Genomic DNA, 21,604 nt, shown 5'->3' with positions numbered 1-21,604 from the left:
GGCATCTGTGGAGATCCCTGGCCTGCAGCTCAACAACCAAGACTATTTTCCTTACGTCTACTTCCACATCGACCTCAGTCTTCTCGACTAGAGAGATGAACTGGCACCACGGCGCGCTCCTGGTCACGCAGACGCCTGCAGACGCCTCTTTCCCTTAGCCAGAGGACCCTACCGAATTTAGATCTTTAGAGACATGGCTCACCAAAGTTCGTTACAGTTGTATTTATTTTTTTTAAGTTACAATAAAGAAACGCTCAGTCCTTTGAATTGTCTCTTAGAACATAATTCGAACTGCACTTAACAGGGCCCACCTGGGAGTCGGTAACCCGGGTGCCGTAGTTCGGGTCTTAACGGCCATCTCGTGAGGGCGGGGGAAGCACGTTAAATCCTGAGCTAACAGTATAATCAGCCGTATTTCCTAACGGTCACTGGGGATGGCCGAAAGACAAAATCCAGGGGGGCACGAAAGGCAGTTCTCAACTGACCGCCCATTGCTTTCGCCCTTTCTCTAAACTCCCTGTACGGGTCACATCTCGCAGCTGGAACCTGGCCTTGCAGGACGCAGGTGAAATCTGTGTTGTGGCAAGCCTCCCGATGGTGCCCTCTGGGTCACAGGTTTATAGGGAGGGAAGACATCAGGGTCATCCCTTCATTATATTAACTTACTGGCTAAACATTGGATTCTGATTTTATGATGGGGACACTAATTTCATACATTTATTGGCATTGTCCAAAATATTTTATTTTTTTAATGGAAAAAAGCCATTAATATTCGAATGAAAGAATCACATTAAAAAACTTAATATGTAAGAAACAGCCTCCAAGAACATTCAAGCAGCAGTCAGAGGGAGGGAAAAATACATCAACAGCCCATCAGTTTTCCTCAAAATATTACCTGATAGAATACAACCCAATTTCACTGGCTACAACAATTCATAGAATTTTTCATTGTTTTCTTGAGATGCAAAGTTCACTGTTGCAGTGTTTTCACATGACCAATCAAGTGCTACTTCTTCGTTAAAAAGGCCACCGGTAGACTCATCTGATTGTGAAGAATGTTCCTTCACTGCTGGGGAAATTTGCTCCCAAGAAAAGAAAACTGAAGTCTGTGCCAAGCCTCTCACAGCTCATCTCTTTCCAAATCATCCAGCTCCACGTCACTGAGGTCAATGTCGTCTTCCACGGGAAGCTGGAAAACAAAGCCAACGTGAGGTCCCTCAGGGGCTGGGGGGAGGCAGGGTGAGGGGCTCAGAGCACACGGGCTCACCACGGAGCAGTCATTTCTAGAGATGCCCCAGATTTTACAGAGCTCGTTCCTCCCTAACCCACCTCCTGCTTTTAACACTGCCTATTATTTCATAGCTGGAAAAGCTGAGAACTTGGGTGAAGTATGAATTCAACAAATTACCACCCCTTTAACACCAACAGCCATTTAGCTTGTCCTTCTGAGGAAAAAGGGGCAGAAGTGTACTAGAATAAACGCTCATTTCAAAGCTATAATTTTGTGTTTCTCAGACACACAGTAAGTGAACTCCAGGTTAAATGTTCAGTTTCGGGGTGATAATCAGGAAAGAAACGTCATTACTGAAATTTATCTCGTCGTCTCTGTCAAGAATACCCAGGGCCCGTTTCTGACAGCATGCTAAGGCTTACGTCTGGTGGAAAGGACTGGGCTTACAAACAGCAAAGATGCCCAGGGACAGGGAGAGTAAGAAGAGGCTGGACAAGCACCCCAATGACAAGTCCAGCAGGCACACGGCCCCCTGCCCCGGGGACTCACCTCGCCATCCTTGCCGTCCCAAGGCTCTCTGGCGCTGATGGCAGGGAAGGCCCCACCTCCTACAGGTGCTGTAGAGCCCCGCCCGAACGAGAGCTCCCTGTGGCAGAAATGACCAAGGCAAGCACAGCCGGATGAAGAAACCAAGTTTTAAAATGACGACTTGCCTACTAGGTTCCTGCAGAGGCATTTCTCACCTCTTGCTCCTGAACAGTATTATCTTTTCAAGCGAGGACAACAATGCAACCAGGCGTGGAATTACTCAGGTCTTGGCATCAGATAAAACCAGTTATCACCAATAATTAAGAAAAACTTACTTTGCTAAAATACAAATTAAGTACACAATAATTATCACATTTGATGTAGAACACAGGTGCAACCCTGACAGTTCCATGAACTATTTACCTCCTCTGTGCTAAACAAACAACAAACCAGAAAAGGAAAACTAGTTGAAAAGAAACATGAACAAACTCAAAGCTGGGGTTAGAACCTGTCGTTTCCAGTAAGTGAGTCCAAAGGCTCAGTCCTGTTACGTCATTATTACCCTCATACATTTCCTACGGTTTTTGACACTGGAATCAGCTGTTGAAAAAGGATGACATACTTCTAAGTAGAGCTGACCCCGGAACGACACGGGCTGAACTGTACGAGTCCATTTACACAGACTTTTTTACACTACAGTAATGTAAATGTATTTTCTCTAATTTTCTTAATTACATTTTCTTTTTTGGGGCTTACTTCATTGTAGGAATACAGTATATGATACATAAAACCTACAAAATATGTGTTAATCAACTACCAAGAGCTTATTATCAGCTCTACAGTAGTGAAGAGAGACAAGGTCTGGGTCGAAGAGGTTCACCTTTGTGAAAGTCAGTTATGAGGAAGAGGCATTAACCAAAACAGTGCAGCGTCAATGCCTTGCATTTGGCCGGAAGGTGATTAAGTCAATTTTAGGATGAGCTGAAGAGCAGGACAGACAGAGAGCTCCGTACATTGGGTTTAGGAACCCTTAGTGTTGTTTGCACGTCGCTGCAGTCACTTCAGAAGTATGCTCGTTTTCACATAACAACCTTCTACAGCTAACGGCCAGAAATGGATGGGGTACTACGTGAGGTCAGGGGCACCAAGCGTGCTAGGGTGGGAATGGGTGAGAAAGGGCTCCTTCTAGCCCATGTGAGACTTTTATGAGAACCAGGAAGAGCTCAGTGCCAATGGCACAAGACGGCAAGGTGGCCATCACTCTACAGAATCCTTCCACAGGAAAGAGAACATGGCTCTTACAGGAAGATGATTTAGAACTCAAACATCTAATTCTCCAGAATGCCAAATGCAAAATAATTCCATCTACTGCCTGGTCTATGTAAACCTAGTTTTGAACCCACAGCATCACAGAACTAAGCCACAAAATAGAAACAACTCAAGAAAGCAAGAAATTACCTGAGAAACTCATTAATGCCTTGCTCGCTAAAAGAACCTTTTAGAAGAGCAAATTTCATCTTGCGTGCATTAATGGCTGCCATAGCAGGGTATCCAAATCCTCCAATCCCCAACGCGTTTTCAAGTTCCGACTGGGCTCCAGCCTCAGTCCACAGCCACCTAGAAAAACAGGCTGGTTTTTAGGGTAAGGATCCCTTTCAAATTAGTTGAAATCTAATTAGCAGGTATTAAAAGATTATACTCCAAATATTTTATGGAATGAAATAAAAAGGAAGTTTACAAAAATAATGTATTTTAGATGTGCTCTTAACTACAGTTCCTCTTATATTCCCTAAACTGTACCTCCAGAAGTACCCCCGATCTACAAAATTTTCCTCCCAGCCCCTGAAGTATTGTCCACTAAACCTGGTAAATCTTCTGTCTTTATTACCTGAAATCCTACTAATATCATTTGGGGGATTAGGCACGCTCTCTAGAAGCATCATAACTTCTTTGCAAAACTTACTGGTATGTCATTATTCAATACCTATGAACATGCTCAGCTGCATTTCCTTACTCAACTACTACAACGGTGAGGAGTAACGGGTGCCAAAAGGCGCTGTTCTGTAGGCACACAACTCTGCGCTGAACTCAGCCAGGCGGCGCAGGGTCACCTGTCCTGAAAAGGGCAGGAGGGAGGCGGGACAGTGAGAGATACAGAGGAGGAGAAGCAAAAGGTTCAACAGGAGGCAGACATACTTTGTCTTAAAAATCTGCCTGTATCAGCCCTCACTTGGAAAAGGGTAAGAAACACCCCTCTCCTTCTCTTTCTTTGGCCTCCAAAGCTGTGCCAGAGTCCAGTGAGGCGACTCAGGTTTTGCTTGCTAGCTGGGACCCCAACCACCACTTAAAATGACTGCTATGAGAAAAATGTACTCCGTGGCACAGATGAGTGTCTTAGAAATAAGAGACCTGCACTCCTTTCCTTCTAGATGGTAATTATTCATCTCCTAAACTTAAAAAAATGCCAAAGAGAAACAGGGACACATCCTACAGAGAACAGAGTGGGAAGCAGAAACTTGAGGAGCACGACGCTCTCCCAGCCAAGTCATACTGAGATTGTAACTTACCCCCACATTTTCTTCTTGTATTTGTCCGCCAACTTCAGAAGAACGTCTAAGTAAGAATTTCTGCCAGCAGCTCCTAATTTAAACAGAGTGTTTTCAAGGTAAAGATAAAGGCGTCCGCCACACTCCTCAGCGAGAAAAGACCCGCAGAGCAGGGAGAGCAGCGCACGGAAGGGCAAGGGGGCCTCTGCTCGGCGTACCGGTATCCAGAATGTGGGGCAGCACGGCCACGACACAGAGCTGGTGCTCCTCACACGTCTTCTTGGCGATGTCCTCACTGATGATCTGTGGGCCCAGAAGACAACGGGTGGGTGGAAGGCCACTGACACAGAACCCAAAGGTCAGCTTGACAACCAACACTGGCATCGTCACATTCACTCAAGAGCAGAGCAGACCGAGCGACTCCTCCGGAATACGACGGCCTTATACGCGATTCGGCACCAGCGACAGCTCTGCTCTGTGCACGACTTCTGCGACTGGTCCCAAAGCCCTCCCCTGGGGGGCCAGCGAGGAACCGGCGTGCACACCACACACACACACACACACACACACACACACACACACACACTCTCTCTCTCTCTCTCTCTCTCTCTCTCTCTCAAACCACAAAGGGTGTGGGTGCGGCCTGGCTCCGACACGGACTTGTTTAGCTAGACAGATATACGCATATTATACATCTATGAGCGCTTGAGGCTCTCTGGGCCTCCGTTTCCTCATGTAAAATGGAGATGAAAGCAGTATTTACCTCTATGCATTCATGTGAGAACTGAGAGAAACAGACGGAAAAGCACCAGCACAATGCCTGTCACGTGCTTCTCCGCAAATAACAGCTATGGCTTGGAGACTGAGGACAGCGTGACTGGATGCATTCTGTTTTTAAGCAGCCTGGTACACCTGTCCTCAGAGTGTAATTATTTTAGTACTAAAAGTTATGAAAAGCAGCAATTTATCAGACAGGTTTTCCCCACCTCAAAGTACAGTAACACTTTAAAGAGAGCGCCTTATGGGGCGCCTGGGTGGCTCAGTTGGTTGAGCAACTGCCTTTGGCTCAGGTCATGGTCCTGGAGTCCCGGGATCAAGTCCCGCATCGGGCTCCCTGCTCGGCGAGGAGCCTGCTTCTCCCTCTGACCCTCCCCCCTCTCATGTGCTCTCTCTCTCTCTCTCTCTCTCATTCTCTCTGTCTCAAATAAATAAAGAAATCTTTAAAAAAATAAAAAAATAAAGAGAGCGCCTTAAAAGGGAAAGAGCTCATCTGAAAGGACAAAACGAGTGTCACTGCCGCGTTAGTGCCCCTGCCATCAGACTGGATAAGTGCTTCTTATCTCGAGCGATGGAAGCGGTTTACCTCCAGCAGCTCAGGAGGGGGGGCATTCTCAGAAAACAAATCCAGGGCCCGGGAGACGATGTCAGATCGTGTCCGCCCCCCATCATAATCCACAGGAGACTCTCCCTTCTGAAATATCTTGATTGTAGGAAATCCCCTAATCTATTAAAAAGAAAAGGCAAGACAAAATCAAATTAACATTTAATAAGAAATAAAATAACCTTTATGCGTTCTAAAACTACCTTATAGGTAATTTAACATAACAATATCCCCAGCCTGCATCAGTGATCAGGGATGAGACACAAAGGTCTGTTAATCAGGTGGTTTTAACAGTCTGCCTACCAGGCACAGCCAAGTCTTATTCAAACCTTGCATTTATACTTAATACAACATATCTGCTCTAGAACAAATGGACCAACTTCAAAAGCAATGAGCGACTTGTAAAAGCCTGGGCAAGCTGAGGATTCGCATTAAGCACACAGCAAAAATTGGATTAAAAAAAAAAAGTCTTGGGTTGAAGACTTAATAGTTTTTTTTTAAGATTTTACCCATTACCTGACAGAGAGAATGAGAGAGAGAGAGCACATGAGAGGGGGGAGGGTCAGAGGGAGAAGCAGACACTCCCCGCCGAGCAGGGAGCCCGATGCGGGACTCGATCCCAGGACTACGGGATCATGACCTGAGCCGAAGGCAGTCGCTCAACCGACTGAGCCACCCAGGCGCTCGAAGACTTAATAGTTTTAACAATCAAGTAATTTAGTTTCATGACAAATGGCCAAACGTCTCCCCTCCTACCACACAGGGAGGCTTAGAATACTGGATGAAGTAATAGTTGAAAATACGGTGTATTTCTCAAAGAAATGAGCCCTACAGACACACTCACCTCATACCGGCTGGCTAGAAGCTGGTTACCTGTGGCATCCACGGCTGCGAGCTTCACTTTTCCCTTCGTTTGCTCTTTCACCTCTGTAGCTGCAGCAGCCCATTCTGGCTCGAGGCTATAGAAAAATATTTACACTTTAAAAGTATATTTTAACTCTTGGCATAAAGACTTAAGCTGATGTGTGTATTTCTGCCCAGTCCAGTGAGATCTGGACACACGTTTTGCGTTGTGTGTGTGGGGGGGGGGGCGCACAAGTGATGCACCCTTCCCGGCCTTTGTGACTGCCCTCCCCAGATCGGGATGCTGGCTCCCTGCGCATCTCTGAAAACACGACAGAAGATACTCCTGGCTCTCATGCCAACGTGTAATAATCCTGTAGAGTCCAGAGTTTTTCTGGAGATCTCAGTGATTACCTGGGTGTGGGGCAGCTTCTTCAAAACAAGCGAGGTGACTATACTGAAAGCACTGTGACTCGAAGAACATGGTGGAGAGCACTTACTTTTTGCAGTGTCCACACCAAGGAGCATAGAATTCAACCATCCAAACATCGTCACTGTCAAGGACATTCTTATCAAAGCTGTCGTCCGTCAGCTCAATGACATCCTTCTTGCTTGAACTCTCACTCCTACCCTGTCACGGGTGACATTAAATATTAAACTACCCATGGCCAGAAAGCACACTATTCCTGTTCTAAATAGATTTAACAATCTCACCCACATCTTAACAAAGTTTGGAGCTTTTCTTTCAAGTAAAAACTATTTTACTCAGATTGGGGACATTCCTTAATAGTACTTTTGCATGATAAGCAGTGTTTACTATCATTTACCAATCCCTACAATATAATATCATCTGCTATTTTGTTAAGAGAAACCCCACATGGCTCACAGAACCACCCAGTAACACTACTCTAATTCAGGCTGGGCACAGCTGCTCATTCATCCCAGGATGTTAAACGTACCACACTTGCTACCTTTCCATAGATAAGATCCCTACCAGTCAAGAGAGCTAAATAGAACATTTAATCCTTTTTTTCCAAAGAATTTTTTTTTTTTAAGTTTTATTTAAGTCCTCTCTATACCCAACACGGGGCTCAAACTCACAACCCCGAGATCAAGAGTCGCACGCTCCTCCGACTGGGCCAGCCAGGTGCCCCCAGTGAATTTTCTTGAGTACCAAAGCTCAGAGGCAGTCAGTTCTGTTTACTGCTTTCTGGTGCCTGGGCCAAAAGCCATGGAGACAGGGGAGACAACTGTGCCCATTAAATGTCGGAGTTTGAAATAAAAGGCAAGAGCGTGGAATCACTGGGTAAGTTCTCAGTCTGTGTAAGGAAGCTAGTTTTACTGGTCTCTTTAAGAGTCAAGGGCCATTTTATCTCCATCTGTAAGAATTTAATGTCTCTTCACAAGAATGTAAGTACATCATGGTTAAACATCACATCTCATACATGAGCATCTAAAAATACCAATCCACGGAACAAGAACTTCTTTCTCTTCTTCCCTGTCTCTTTATATAGAATTTTCCAGGATTTCAGGCTGATTGCCAGATAGAGGCCAAGAGATCATTCAAATTTCATCCCTCTTTGCCCAAAGCCCATCTGGTCTCTTTCTCTCTCCACTTTAGAACTACAAAGGCCAGAGGGATGATCCCAGAGCCCGGCTCCCCTGGCCTGGAGCTCTTTCTCTGTTTACAGCTCAAACTCTCCCACTTTAGCAGTGGGTCGAGGAAGCCCATTTGTGGCCTGGATCTTGGCCTACAGTTGTGCCAAGTTGCCCTGGGACTAGCGACTTCTGAGGAGGCCAAATGAACAGGATGGGTGGCTGACTCCCTCTGGCATCAGCTGATCTAACCTCGTATTGTTTTTTTAACTGAAAGTTCACTATCTACAATAGTAGTAGTGACTTAAAAAACAAACTATCCTCTACAAGGAGTCCGTATTCTGGCATCAGAACCATCACACACATTAAAACTGAACTTTATACAGCCTTACCTGCTTTCCAGAACTATATCCGCCACCCCTTCCCCCAAGGCGGTCCTTGACGAGCTGGCGCAGGGCACTGAGGGCAGCATCTACGATGGCTTCACCGGTTCTGCCACCTAGAGGAAGACAAAGGACAGTCAGATGGACAGATGGCGGTGAGCTGTGTGCCTGAAGGACACTACCTCAACCTGTCAGCTTTATCGGATGTTTGAACACACCCGACAGTACACACGTGTATTTAACACAGGGCCAAGTTCTCCCTACAATGCATTTTGCATTAGACTTTTCACTGGGAAGACCAAATCCCCTTCCTGAGTTTTAGTTTATTAGCGTGAACAAGAATATCCTCCTGCCCACCTATTAGTACCATCTACAAATGAGAGTAACTCACAGACGTTTACCGAACATGCAACATGTACACAAATAAGAAACTTATCTAGTTAAGAAAGCAGAGAACATTTCTAAATACAAGTTACCAATTGAGAAAAACAGAAGAAACTATTTTTACGATAACAGAGAGAAAAAAAAAATGTGGACAAAGTAGGGTATGAAATGCCTGAAGCCAAGTAACTGGAAAGCAATCCAGGCCTCTTTTTTTCTACCTTGCTTACAACACAGTTATCTTGGGCTTTTTTAGGTTCTCTAGCTGAATTTAATCCTAATCCAAGAAGTAATAAACCCTGTAACTGAAACTCAATAATGACAACAGCCTTTGGAAATTTAACCAAAAACTATATACTCAAGAAAAAGTCAGGGGGCTATTAACTGATTCGGAAGTGTGCGGATAATATAGGCCATGAGGCTATCTTCAGAGTTTAAAGGCAAAACTCTAATAAAATCTCTGGAAAAATTCGTATTTTTTTAAAAAAATAGTTTATCAAACTGCCAAGGAAGAGAGAAAAACGTCTGAGAACCCTTTCAGGCCTGGTATTAGAAAGAAAATACAGTACAGCAACACTCAGAATATATTTGAATCGTGTCGCTCTGCGGCCTTGGCCGACACTTTCTAACACAGAAGGGCAAGCCCTGCACATAACAAAAGCCTTCTGTTCCTTCTCTAACTCTAGATGCCTTCACCCTCTGAACCAGCGCCCTTCCTCCAATCTATCTGGAAATATACCAGATTAAGAAATGTACTAGCAAGAAAGAGAGGGTTTTCTCACTCTAGACCAAAAGTTGGCGAACTCTTTGTGAAGCGCCAAACAGCAATTATTTTCAGCTGGGCAGGCCTTCCTATCAGTTGCAGCTACTCGATGCTGCCATTTTAGTGTGAAAGCCACTGCAGACAATATGTAAACAGCTGTGACTGTGTTCCAAAAAACCTTATTTACAAAAACAAACGGGCCCTTCCTCCTAATTTTTACCTACCTGCTCAAATTAAAATTCCAACCAGGGAAATGGAGTAGTTAGGAGAAGTTCTTACCCTGATAATCTTCTGGTCTGTTTTTGTTGGAGCCAAAAATCTTAATGGTAGGAAATCCCTGAACGCCGTACTGACCTCCTAGAGACTGATGTTTATCTGCATCAACTGCACCAACTTTTACAACATCCTGTGAAAACATAAAAGTATCATCTATTTTTCTTTCAACTGGAGCAGATTTCACAAAAACCCACCATCTGATTCTCGTAGACTCAGGGACAAGATAATAAAGGGCAGGGTTAGGTTGATAAACAGAATTAATGAAGGCTCTAGCCTGGAAAATCATTCCTACATGATTGAATGATGGGTGAACTGTAAGTCAGCCCTAGAGGGAACTCTGCAGTTCCCAGAATTACCATGACGAAGAGTAATTATGTCACTAATCCGGAAAACTGAGTTAACAAAAACAGACAACGTAAAAATTAAATGTATATTATCCCTTTGCTCCCTACATGATTCTGGCACCAGAAGAAGGGTTCTGAGCTTAATATGCAAATTAACTTCCCTAGCTGCATACTTATTTATACATTCACAGGTGAATGTGGACATCTTAGAAACTTACTTTTAATGCAGTTGCTACTTTCTTCCATTCTGGTGTCAACCTCTGGCAGTGGCCACACCTTTTAGGAGATGAAAACACAAGGCAACAATTAATGTCTTTGATCCTCAATTCAAAAATACTCCCCCAGGGCGCCTGGGTGGCTCAGTCGGTTTAGCGTTTGCCTTCAGCTCAGTCATGATCTCAGGGTCTTGGGATCGAGTCCCGCATTGGGCTCCCTGCTCAGGGGGAGTCTGCTCCTCTCTCCCCCTCTGCCTGCCGCTCCCCCTGCTTGTGCTTGCTCTGTCAAATAAATAAAATCTTTAAAAAAAAAAAAAAAAATTCCACCAATAGTCTACTGAGTGACTTGCACAGGGGTGGGTGCTTGCAGGGAGTACGTGTGCTAATGAAACCTGATCGGTGACAAGAAGGAACTTGCCATTTTAAGGGGCTTTACTATAATCCTTTTTCATATGCTAACTTAAAGTTTCCAAATTAGTTTTAATTAAATTATATTTAAAGAGTTTAAACTGTCATCTGTAACTCTATCCCTGGGTGGGAACTTTAGCATTTATTTGGTCAAGTGTACCTCAATGTGTGGTCTGAGTTCTATAAGGCTAGGCAAAATGCAGATTCTTGGGCCTCATGAACTCAGAACGCCTAGAGAAGGGGTTCAGGAACCCACATTTTAGTAAGATCAACTAATGATCCTTAAGCCCATTAAGGTTTGATATTCCCTGATCTATCCAACCTCTTCGTTTTACAGATTAGGCCATCAGTATTAGAGCCTAAATCGCAATGCTCCTTGGCTCCCACAGCAGCATGTGGGGCTAAAAATGTACATGTAATCCCAAATTTGTTAGCCTAGCAAGCTGAAAAGTTCTCGATACCACAAGGTGGTGATAAAAGAGCAAGAGTGAGCAAGAGAGAGACAGAGACGAGAACACAAGGAAAAACAACTTTAATAATCTTTTAGTAAACAGTATTTGAAATAAATTATTGTGAAACATAATATATACAGATGGGTGCTTTTAAAAAGTTACATATGGGGCACCTGGGTGGCTCAGTTTGCTAGGCGTCTGCCTTCGGCTCAGGTCATGGTCCCAGGGTCCTGGGATCGAGCCCCACATCGGGCTCCCTGCTCTGCGGGAAGCTTCCTTCTCCCTCTCCCACTCCCCCTACTTGTGTTCTCTCTCTGGTTGTCTGTCAAATAAATAAAATCCTTAAAAAAACAAAAAGTTATATATATACAAACCTGTTACGTTTATGCCATTTATCAAGGTTGCAGACGTTATACTCTTCATTTTCATGGCTGAATAACATCCATTGTATGAAGATACCATAACCAGTTTACCCATAGGTGATTAGTTGTGTTTTTTGTTTTTTTTTTTTTAAAAAAACAAAGTAAAGTCTCCTAACTAGGCTTCTAAGGACCTAATGAGCAAATGACATGTGCCAGGACCATGAGGGGCCCTTCATACAGGATTTCATTTCATCGGCACAACACTGAAGACAGGCCTTGTTATCTTCATCTTACAGATGAGGGGACAGAGGTGGAGAAGTTAAGAAACCTGTCCACTATCACACAGTCGTCCGTGACAGAGCTGCTGGATAGGTCTGTGACTCCAGGTCCCACGTTTTTAATCACTACATATTATCACCTTCCACAGGGGCCTAAGCTTAATCCAATATTTTAAAAGTTAGGATCTTCTGAGAAATGTCCTGGAATGCTGCTTCTACATACTTCTATCTAGTATCTTTTGCTGTCCACGTGCTCCTACTTAGAAGTCCAGGAGTCAAAATTTTATAGGACTTTGTGCCTCTTTAATTTGGGTTTATACTATGAAAGGACTCAAATCAGAAATTGTCAGAGTGTATATTCCCTTCAATTTGGATATGAAGCATAGTAAAGACAGATCAAAATGCCACGTAAATCTAAATATAGCACACCTCTAACCCAAGGGTTCCTCACCTGCGGTCCACAGACCCTGAAGGTGTGGGTGGATAAAAATCCAGGGGCTCCAGGAACTTTTGATGGGGGGGGAGACGAACACCTCTATTTTGCTAACTTGCAATGGAAATGAAGGCTTTCCTTCAATGATGAACATTCGCAACACACCAACTGTCACCAACAAAAACTCACAGCTACTCTTCGATCACTACCACAGCTCCTACACTTCTCTTCCAACCTCGTTTATGCTCATCACTACTTCACGATCATGGTGTCTAGGTGTTAGGGCTGCTGCTAGATCTTGCTATTTACTGTCCCAGTGAACAAGTACTAGATAACCACATCAAGATTTATTTTAATATTTTGATAATGTTATTTCGATATTTTAGGTTTCCTCTGCAACCCTATATGCTTTATTTTACACACAGAAAAGGAAAATCTTTATTCTGGAAAGAATTCAAAGCCTTCACCAAGCTGCCAAGTCCAAACACAAGAAGAGGAGAAAAACACCTGCTCTAATGAGACCGCCTGTTCCCCAGAACATTACGAAGCAAAACTGCCATGTAACAGTAACCGTTAACTACAGGGTCCAGATCCGGCCTTCTCAATGATGCTCTTTGGTTTCGTTTTGGAATGAGGTATATTCTCTTTATATCGTAGCTCCCCAAAACAATGTCAATTACCATAAATGATAAAAAAAAAACTAACTTGTAAAAATTGCATACAAAGGCATTCAACAATAGAAGAATTTGTATAATTACTATTTGTACACTTACTAATACGAATGAACTAACCCATATAGAATGCTCGCTTGGATTTAACAAAAAGAGAAGCTTTAAAAATAATAATAATAAAGGCACTCAGATGAATAGTATTCACAATGTGGCAATATACAAGCAGAGGGTTTTACCTTAATTTGCTACATTGAACGTTAAGTGACATAGTCCATGAGGGCTGGTAATGAGTTTCCAAAACTCAGTTTCACGGTCTTGCAAAGGAAAAAATTAAAGCAATACAGGAAAACCTTTCATCAAGCATATCCTACAATGCACCCCCTCAGGTAAAAGAATCTGTAAGAATTTCATTTACTACACCTACGTGAGTGTAGGGGGTGCAGCTCACACCTAAAAGTACTTCCTGAGCGGGGCACCTGGGTGGCTCAGTCGTTAAGCGTCTGCCTTCGGCTCAGGTCATGATCCCAGGGTCCTGGGATCGAGCCCTGCAACGGGCTCCCTGCTCTGTGGGAAGCCTGCTTCTCCCTCTCTCACTCCCCCTGCTTGTGCTCCCTCTTTCGCTGTGTCTCTGTCAAATAAATAAATAAAATCTTTAAAAAAAAAAAAAAAAGTACTTCCTGAGGTCATTTGCAGGACACAGCTGGCTGGGGCTCAGGCCTCCTCAGGGTACCCTTGGCCTGGCCTGCTAGATTACAGAAGTAACAGCCTTGTGCACATTTTGCAGTTTCCATTCATCTGTCTCTACACTTCTCTATTTGTTGGGTTTTTGTTTTGTTTGTGTTATATGCTTAACTACATCAACAATTAGTGCAATACTGTATTTTGATTCTATTTGTGCACCATTAATTTCAACGAAAATTGCATCTTTACCCCACAAGGGTTTTTGTTTTATTTTTGGTTTTTTTCCAGCAATGCATGTAAGGCAAGAGAAGAATTTTAAAATTAAACCAGTTTTTAATGACGTATTTCTGGAAGCAACTCTCTCCAAGACACAATGGAATCAATCACTAGTTCTTCCCTTTCCTGTGCCCAATATTCTTTCAGCATAAATGAGTTTCCCTTCCATCAAGCTCCTACCTACCTCATCATTGAGATATACCTTCTTAAAATTATAAGAAAGATTTTCTTTCTTCTTTTTTACAGCAATCAGCTACTCCAACCATTCTTTTTCAGTGGACTCAATCTCCATGGCCTTTAACTCACACCACTTTGGGGAGTCTCCCACTTCCCTCTCTACTTCTTTTAAACAAGCAGTAAACTACATAAACTAGATGACTAAATAAAATCATACTTTCATACAGTATTTTCCCTAATTTTATAAAGTACCATAAATAACCCACAACATGGCTTTATGCTTACCATGGAGCATAGAATTCTACAAGCCACAAGCTAGCACTTTGAATAACTTCTCGGTTGAAATTTGATGGAGTTAGTTCAATCACATCATCGCTGGAGGAATAGAGACCATTCGCTGCCAGGAAGAAGGTGCAGCTCATCAGACCTGCAGTAATGACACAAAGCACAGGATGAGCGAAAGGGTTCATGCCCTGGCAGCAAACTGGGCAATGGGAGTCTTCTTCAATTGCCCAATGTCCTCCCGGGTCAGGGCCCTTTGAATCCCCGGCCTCTTGCTGCTCTCGTAGCCCCTGGAATCTCACTCCCCCTGGTGCAGGGCACAGCAAGGACACAGAGGCCACACTCTGGCCTCTTGAGCTGCAACTGGGAAAAGATTTCTTGCTTCGTGCTTATGCATGAGCATCTTCATTCTTTACAGTCACCTTGTGAGGTAATACTACCATGGCCATTTTATGGGTGAGGACACTGAGAAGCTACCCTGTGACCCTGGGCAATCTACACAGCATTTATTTCTTGTGTTATGCAGTTGCAATATTAGAACACTACCTTTATTACTTTCTTCTGAAGGAAAAAATCAGTTGTTTCCTCCACTAAACTGGGACTCTATCAAGGGCAATAATTGCTTTTATAAATACTTTGATTTCTGCTAACACTATTCATGGCAATCAGTAGGCATTTACAATGCTGTTGGATGAGCTTACAAAGAATTTTCATGTAAATATTATAAAGCGAGGATGGAGTCTTGTCGAATTATTTTCTTTTTTTTTTAAGATTTTATTTATTTATTTGACAGAGAGAGACACAGCAAGAGAGGGAACACAAGCAGGGGGAGTGGGAGAGGGAGAGGGAGAAGCAGGCTTCCTGCCGAGCAGGGAGCCCGATGAGGGGCTCGATCCCAGGACCCTGGGATCATGACCAGAGCCAAAGGCTGACACTTAATGACGAGCCACCCAGGCGCCCCTCTTGTCGTATTATTAATAGCACAGTTTAGCCACACTGTAGACCAAGTGCCTTTTTCTTGGCTACTCTACGAACTGAAATGTAATTTTTAACAATTATATAGGAAAACAAGTTCTGAACTGATCTATGAATATTTTTGTTTTCTGAATTGGTAGTACTATCAAAATTCTACCTCCTCCTTTTAAATATATAATATAGGACTTCTTTGTTTTCCAGTTACATTGCATCTAATACCTCCAGAACAATACTTAATAATGGACTGTTCTTGACTTTAATATTTTCTCATTTGCTGGCTTTTGGGTTGCAACATAAACTTTACGGTATTAGAGAAATTCCTGTTACTTTCTTTTTAGCATCTATGAAGATGATAATTTCTTTCTTTTCATCTACTAATGTAACAAACTGTGAAACTGACCCGTCCTCTAAGGCGTGTGTGCACATGCCATCTTAGTCGTATTTTCATATGCCTTGTAGACAGAATTTGGAAGATTTCAAATGGAGCTTTTTGAATAACCCGTTGGTAAATTTCTTCTGGAAGGCATATACACCAATGTTAACTGTTCTGCTGCTCAATCTTCCACCTTCTACTTACATAGCACTTTCAATTTTCAGATCACTCTCAAATACATTAGACCACTTGGGTTTTTCACAGCATTACTAACTAGAGAGCAGGAATAATCCCTCTTTTGCAAATAAGGAAACAAAAGTACATCCAGTGACCCATCTGTGGTCTCTGACTTCTATTTCCAAGTTCTTCCCGTTAAACCACTGTTGTCTTTTTAGTGCTCAGGATAAAATGGTTCAGTAGGTCATGGGCACGAACAAACAATGTAATTATATTGTTCAAGAATACTGCATCTGAAGGCTGCCTGGCTGGCTCAGTCAGCAGAGCAAAGCATGCAACTTTCAACCTCAGGGACGTGAGTTCAAGCCCCACACTGGGCATGGAGACTACTTTAAAAACAAAACAAAACAAAACCAAACCACTGCATCTGAATTATAGATACGGCTAATATTGTAGGAACTTATGAAAATAGAACTGTGGACCTTACTAAGGGTGACATAAAAGGTTATCATGCAGGGGGATGACCAGATTTGCTTTCTAGAGAGTTTTCTGGCTGCAATGTGGGAGAGCGGTGTCACCCAAACCCAGGGAAAGATGGAAAGGGCAACAGTAAGACACGCTACCGGGAGATCAAATAGGAGACCGAAAACTAACTGCTGTATTTAATGAGCGATCCCTGGGGCCCAGGACGGTTGTGGTGGAGTAGTGAAAATAAGCAGCAGCCAACCTGCAAAAGACTGGAGAGAGTAGGAGGGAACAAGTTGATGAAAACAACGGGTAACTCTTTAAAACAAGTCTTATTATAAAGAGCACAAGAGGGCAAGCAAATGTGGGGTAGAAGGAAGGTTTCTTTTTAAAGACAAGAGTGATCTGAGCATGAGGGAAAAAAATATGGGGAGCAGGAGAGGCTAAAGATAAAGTGGAGGAATAATGAAACAAAACACCTGGAATTAGGAAGGGAGGGAACCAGAGTCAGTGACAGGGGTAGCCGGGGACAGGATGACCTCCTTTTCCACTCCGAGAGGTGAGAAAGGGTACATGTGGATGGAGATCAGGCCATCCAAAATGGGGCTCTCTCGATGACTGCTGCTGTCCAATAGGGCAGCCTCTCATCACATGCGGCTGCCCCACCATGCACTGACGGTATAAAAAGCGCACTAAGGTTCGAGGACTTGGTAGGGGGAAAAGTATCTTGTTAGTATTTCTGATATTGATTACATGCTACAATGATATTTTATATACACTGGGGAAACAGATATTAAAATTAATTTCACCTATTTCTTTTTACCTTTTTAAACGAGGCTACTAGAATATTTAAAATTAGATATAAAGTTTGCATTCTTATCTCTACTGGATTGTGCTGCTCAATAATCTTTTTGTTGCTGCAGGGAAGGTTAAGTGGAGTTTGACATTTAATAAAGCAAGTAAATTAAGAATCCAAGAAGACAGAGTCCTAATTCGGAACACATTTAGAACTTAAGACTGGTCCTGGAAAATCCTCCATGGAGTTCTACTTTCTAAAGTTTATCATTTTTTATAAAATCAACATTAATTGATACTTGTTCAATACATTGAGCTCACTGTGGAATTTTTGAAAATGCAAAAGAAAACCCATCAACAGTTCCACTAGAATGGGCAATATTTTGGTGAATATTCTTACTGACATCTCTATGCAATTCAGAGGTCTAAAACTTTTATTATATTTATATGCATGTGATCTTACTATACATTCCTTTCTGTAACCTTTTTTCACTCAGAATGAGTTACAGACATTTTCTATATAATTATGGATTCCTTATCACCCTCACCCCTATATAGCCATTCTTAATGGCTCTATCATGTTGCCAATCCACCCCTAACAGAATTTATTTCCAATCTGTCACTATTAACAGACTAATGCTGAAAATTCTTATACTTTCCTTCCCCCTCAAATAAATATAAATATTTCCTTAAGAGATGATCTTACAGGGAGGATGGGGGAATAGCTAATATTTTGATATATGTATCTGTCCAACTACTCTCCAGAAACTGACGTGTTAACTATGAATAATGCTTAAATGACACTACATACCAGGTACTGTCTAAACAACTAAGATATATTAACTCATTTTAAGAACCATATGTGGTGTGTATCATCATGCCCATTTTTAGACCAGGAAACGGAGCCACACAAAGGGTAACTTGCCTAAGGCCACATCATTATAAAGAGGTAGAACACGATTATGCAATGCAAATTTTTAACCAAAGGCCTGGAGACTGCATTAGTATAATCCCAAGGAGGGTCATTAGGTAGATTGTGGCAGAATTGGTTTTTTCCCCTTCTCCTGTCAATCAGGGACAGCAGGCTGTTACAAGCAGGCTGGAGTCACCCAAGGGATGGACCATGATTTTTACCTCAGGAATGTGCTTCCTTTCCATACAAAGATGGTCATGACATCAGTATAACATGGACTTGGGCTTTTTTCATTTTTTTTCTAGAATGTTGCTGGAGTTCTTATTTGTCTGTAAATTTTGCCTAATTCTCACAAGAGCCTCCCCTTTCTTATAAATGGCTCTCCAGTGGACATATCTTGGTAATAAAGATTTGAGACCTAAATTCCTTAAAAGGCAGTATGACCTAGTAGGGCTAGAGAGAAATTGAATACTCAGAAAACAGATTAAAAGATGTATAAATGAAAGGAGCCAGTAACTACCCCCTATGAAAACCCTCAAGAAAACAAACAAAAAACCCCGGGCCACTTAAGATGATAAAGTAGGTCAATCTCCATTAATAATGTCCTGTTTCTGAAATTCACATCGCAGTTCCACTCACTGATAATGAGCACCAATGGGAAATTGGAACATCCGAGTGTCTAGAATCCATGTGAGCAGATGGTTTTGCCATCTGTGGCTCCCCATTATTCTTCCAGAGTAGTTAAGGATGGTACAAATCCGCATCAGCAACATCTCTGTCCCACACCTGCTAGCAAGAGTACATGATCCCAAAGCAGTCATCTAGAAACCAAGAGGGCTCCCAAAAATGGTTGACTACATGTATTCAAATACTGAGTTAATTGATAGAATCACAGACTTTCAGAGCCGAGTCTGAATTCACCCGAAGGAAACTAAATAGACACTGCAATCTTTTCCCCTCCTCTGTGTTCTCTCTGCAGTCGTACAGCAAATATTTGTATCTCGCTTACCCTCTTGAGACCTATATGAACTCATTCATCCTGACAACAACCCAGAGTGGGAGTACTAGCCCAGAGTGGTTAAGTAACTGGCTCCCGGTCACACAGCTAGTAAATGCGGGGGCGGGCTGGGGCTCTGGTCTGGACCCAGAGCGTTCCGGTAAAGTCGGTAAGAGCGCCTGGGCTGGGTGGGACCGAGGGGAGCCAGAAAAGAGACGGGATCCTCCTCAACCTCACTCACTGTAGTTTCTAAAACAGACATTCACATAATTCATGGCAGTCTGCGTTCCACTTAGTTTCTGAAAGTTCAACCACATTTAAAGTGCTTTTGGAAGGCACCGTTCCCTATCTCAGGCAACTCCTCAGTCTAATTCCAGGGCTGGGTTTTTGATATTTCAGTTCTTCTCATTAGTGGGAATTCCACAGAACAGGTGACGAGCCCGTGGCTGCGCCGCACGCACGCCGGCGTGAGGACAGCGGGCCCAGAACAAGGGAGCACTGACCCTGACCCTGACCCTCTCAGGTCGCCCGCGGCCCCAACCTCCGCCAGGAATCAAGGTACTCCGCGCGGCTCCCACGCAGCTCCCGGCCTCGGCTCCCGCCCAGCCCGCTGCCGTCGCCCCTCCGCCCTGGGTTCGCGCCCAGCCTCGGGGCTCCCCGTCCCCGCCGCGCCACGCTCCCCCGGGTGGGCTGCGGGAGCCCCGCCGACGTGCCTCCCCTCCGCACGCGCCCCGAATCCGGCAGGGCCCCGCACCCCCGCGCCGGCCGGGCCCGCCATCCCCCACCCCAGCTCCGGCCAAGGCCGCACGCCCGCCCCGCCGGGAACTCCCGGACGGCCCCCCCGAGACGAGGAGGCCGGCGCCTACCCAGCACCAGGCGAGCCATGCCGAGCGCCCGGGCCACCGTGTAGTCCCGCCGTCGCCTGAGTCCGCGCGCCGCGCCCCCGCCGCCCCACGTACCGCCCTCGGCCGGTGAGGCAGGAGCCGGGCGGCGCGGCGGGGACGGGCCGGAAGGCGCTCGGTAAGCCGTGGCCGCGGCTCATTGGTCCTGGAGGGCTTCGCTCATTCGCATAGCCAATGGGAAGCGGCCGGGTAGAGGTTCCCGGTTTGATTTTTTTTATTGGGGGCGGAGCGAGCGGCGGAAGGAGGGACTTGCTGGGGGCGGGGCGGACCAACCTCCCCTTTCTCCGTGGCGCTCAGATACCTCCTCCCCGAACTTGGCGTTCAGCCCTTCTCCCTCCGGTAGAGTCCAGTGTTTGGTTCTTCTTATTTTAAGGGTCGTTATTCTCTCTTTCCCTCCCTGGCCTCTAACGAGCCCCTTTCCAGCCCTCACTCATCTCTTGCCCCCTCCGCTCCCCACGCCTTATCCTCTTTGTTTCCAGGGAGGATAACTTTTTTTTAGGCCCTCAGTACATCTAGGACCTTATTAAATGCCATATTAATTTTTATTTTCTAATCTTTCTCGTCTACCGGACGAGTATTCAGTCAAACACTTGCTAAGCACGTACTGTATGTACCACAATTGAACACGTGATTTATTTTGTTGAATTACTTTAAAACTTTCCAAGTCCAGAGCACCTGACTACAAAACCTTTTCACTGATAGATCAGGTTCTTTGTGGAAGCCCGTTGGGCTTCAGCTTCAGAGCTCCTCAGTACAGGCTTTCCTTTCTTGCCCCGCGAGGGGCCTAAGCAATGCGATCAGAGGTCATGTGTTTTGCGAAATTTGCAAAAGTAAAATATTTTAAGTGTAGCAGGCTAAGATACGGCATCTTTCCACTCTGATTTCTCGTCCTGTGTTTGGAGTGAACTTGAGCGTTTTGGTTTTGTATTAGTATTGGTTTATTTCTCTGTAGAGCTTAATGCATAAGACAGCTCGGATTCTGGCCAAACATTTGGCATTTAGTGGAGTCCAGGAGTGGTGAGGGCCTGTAGCGCTTCCTGGAGGAAGTGGCACTAGAGCTGAGTCTGAAAGATTTGCTAGGGGAACAGGGAAAGTCATCCAGGCACAGGAAGCTAAGGGAGTGAAGAAGGCCCAGCGGGGTGAACTGACACCAAGCAGAGGAAGCTGGCAGCAAACGCCAGATAATGGGGCTGGTGCAGGGGAGGGTGGGAGGGTGAGGTGAGGTTGTGTGGCATCTTGAGATATCCAGATCCTTCGTGCACCTGGACCCTGTGGATCCCTGATTTTTGATTCTCCAAGATCTCTCTGGGTTTACTGATAACATTGTAAAATCAAAGATTTGGTGTATCAAGGTAATCAGTGGTGGCCTCTCAAACGGCCCTAAAATCTGGGTGGCCTACACCATAATGCTCTGTTTCTTGATCTCACTGGAAAGCAGCTTACCATGTGGTGACTCAGGGATTCTGGCTTCTCCCATCTTACCATGCCACCATCTTCTAC

The 21,604-nt window shown here is 44.3% G+C and overlaps 2 protein-coding genes across 5 annotated transcripts in view; one reads left to right on the top strand and one right to left on the bottom strand.

The window, feature by feature from the left end:
• ATP6V1C2 (ATPase H+ transporting V1 subunit C2) overlaps positions 1-267 on the top strand; it is a 76,458-nt gene extending 76,191 nt beyond the window's left edge. For all 4 annotated transcript variants that reach the window (XM_081797208.1, XM_081797203.1, XM_081797207.1 and 1 more), the window contains one exon: positions 2-267. In XM_081797208.1, the coding sequence (XP_081653334.1) occupies positions 2-91 (90 nt within the window). In that variant the 3' untranslated portion in view covers positions 92-267. The remainder of the gene's footprint in view (position 1) is intronic.
• Positions 208-20,204, bottom strand: PDIA6 (protein disulfide isomerase family A member 6). The gene is made up of 13 exons (XM_081797209.1): positions 20,069-20,204; positions 14,511-14,652; positions 10,491-10,548; positions 9,932-10,058; positions 8,518-8,624; positions 7,030-7,160; positions 6,531-6,645; positions 5,669-5,809; positions 4,524-4,608; positions 4,327-4,399; positions 3,218-3,376; positions 1,781-1,877; positions 208-1,189 (listed from the first exon to the last, which is right to left on the bottom strand). Exons 1-13 carry the CDS (start codon positions 20,085-20,087, stop codon positions 1,121-1,123), a joined length of 1,323 nt encoding a protein of 440 aa, XP_081653335.1. The 5' UTR covers positions 20,088-20,204; the 3' UTR covers positions 208-1,120.
• Between the last annotated feature and the right edge of the window lie 1,400 nt (positions 20,205-21,604).

This window comes from Leptonychotes weddellii, chromosome 10, assembly GCF_054177405.1.
Source record: "Leptonychotes weddellii isolate Sample4059 chromosome 10, ASM5417740v2, whole genome shotgun sequence".
In the NCBI taxonomy this organism is placed as follows: domain Eukaryota; kingdom Metazoa; phylum Chordata; class Mammalia; order Carnivora; family Phocidae; genus Leptonychotes; species Leptonychotes weddellii.
This window is presented reverse-complemented; position numbering and strand designations above follow the sequence as displayed.

Coding starts and splice junctions, on each gene's coding strand:
- PDIA6 (XM_081797209.1), bottom strand. Junction 7,161..8,517: donor GATATAGTTCTGGAAAGCAG/GTAAGGCTGTAT, acceptor CACCCGTGACAG/GGTAGGAGTGAGAGTTCAAG. Junction 3,377..4,326: donor TACAAGAAGAAAATGTGGGG/GTAAGTTACAAT, acceptor CTGTTTTTCTAG/GTGGCTGTGGACTGAGGCTG.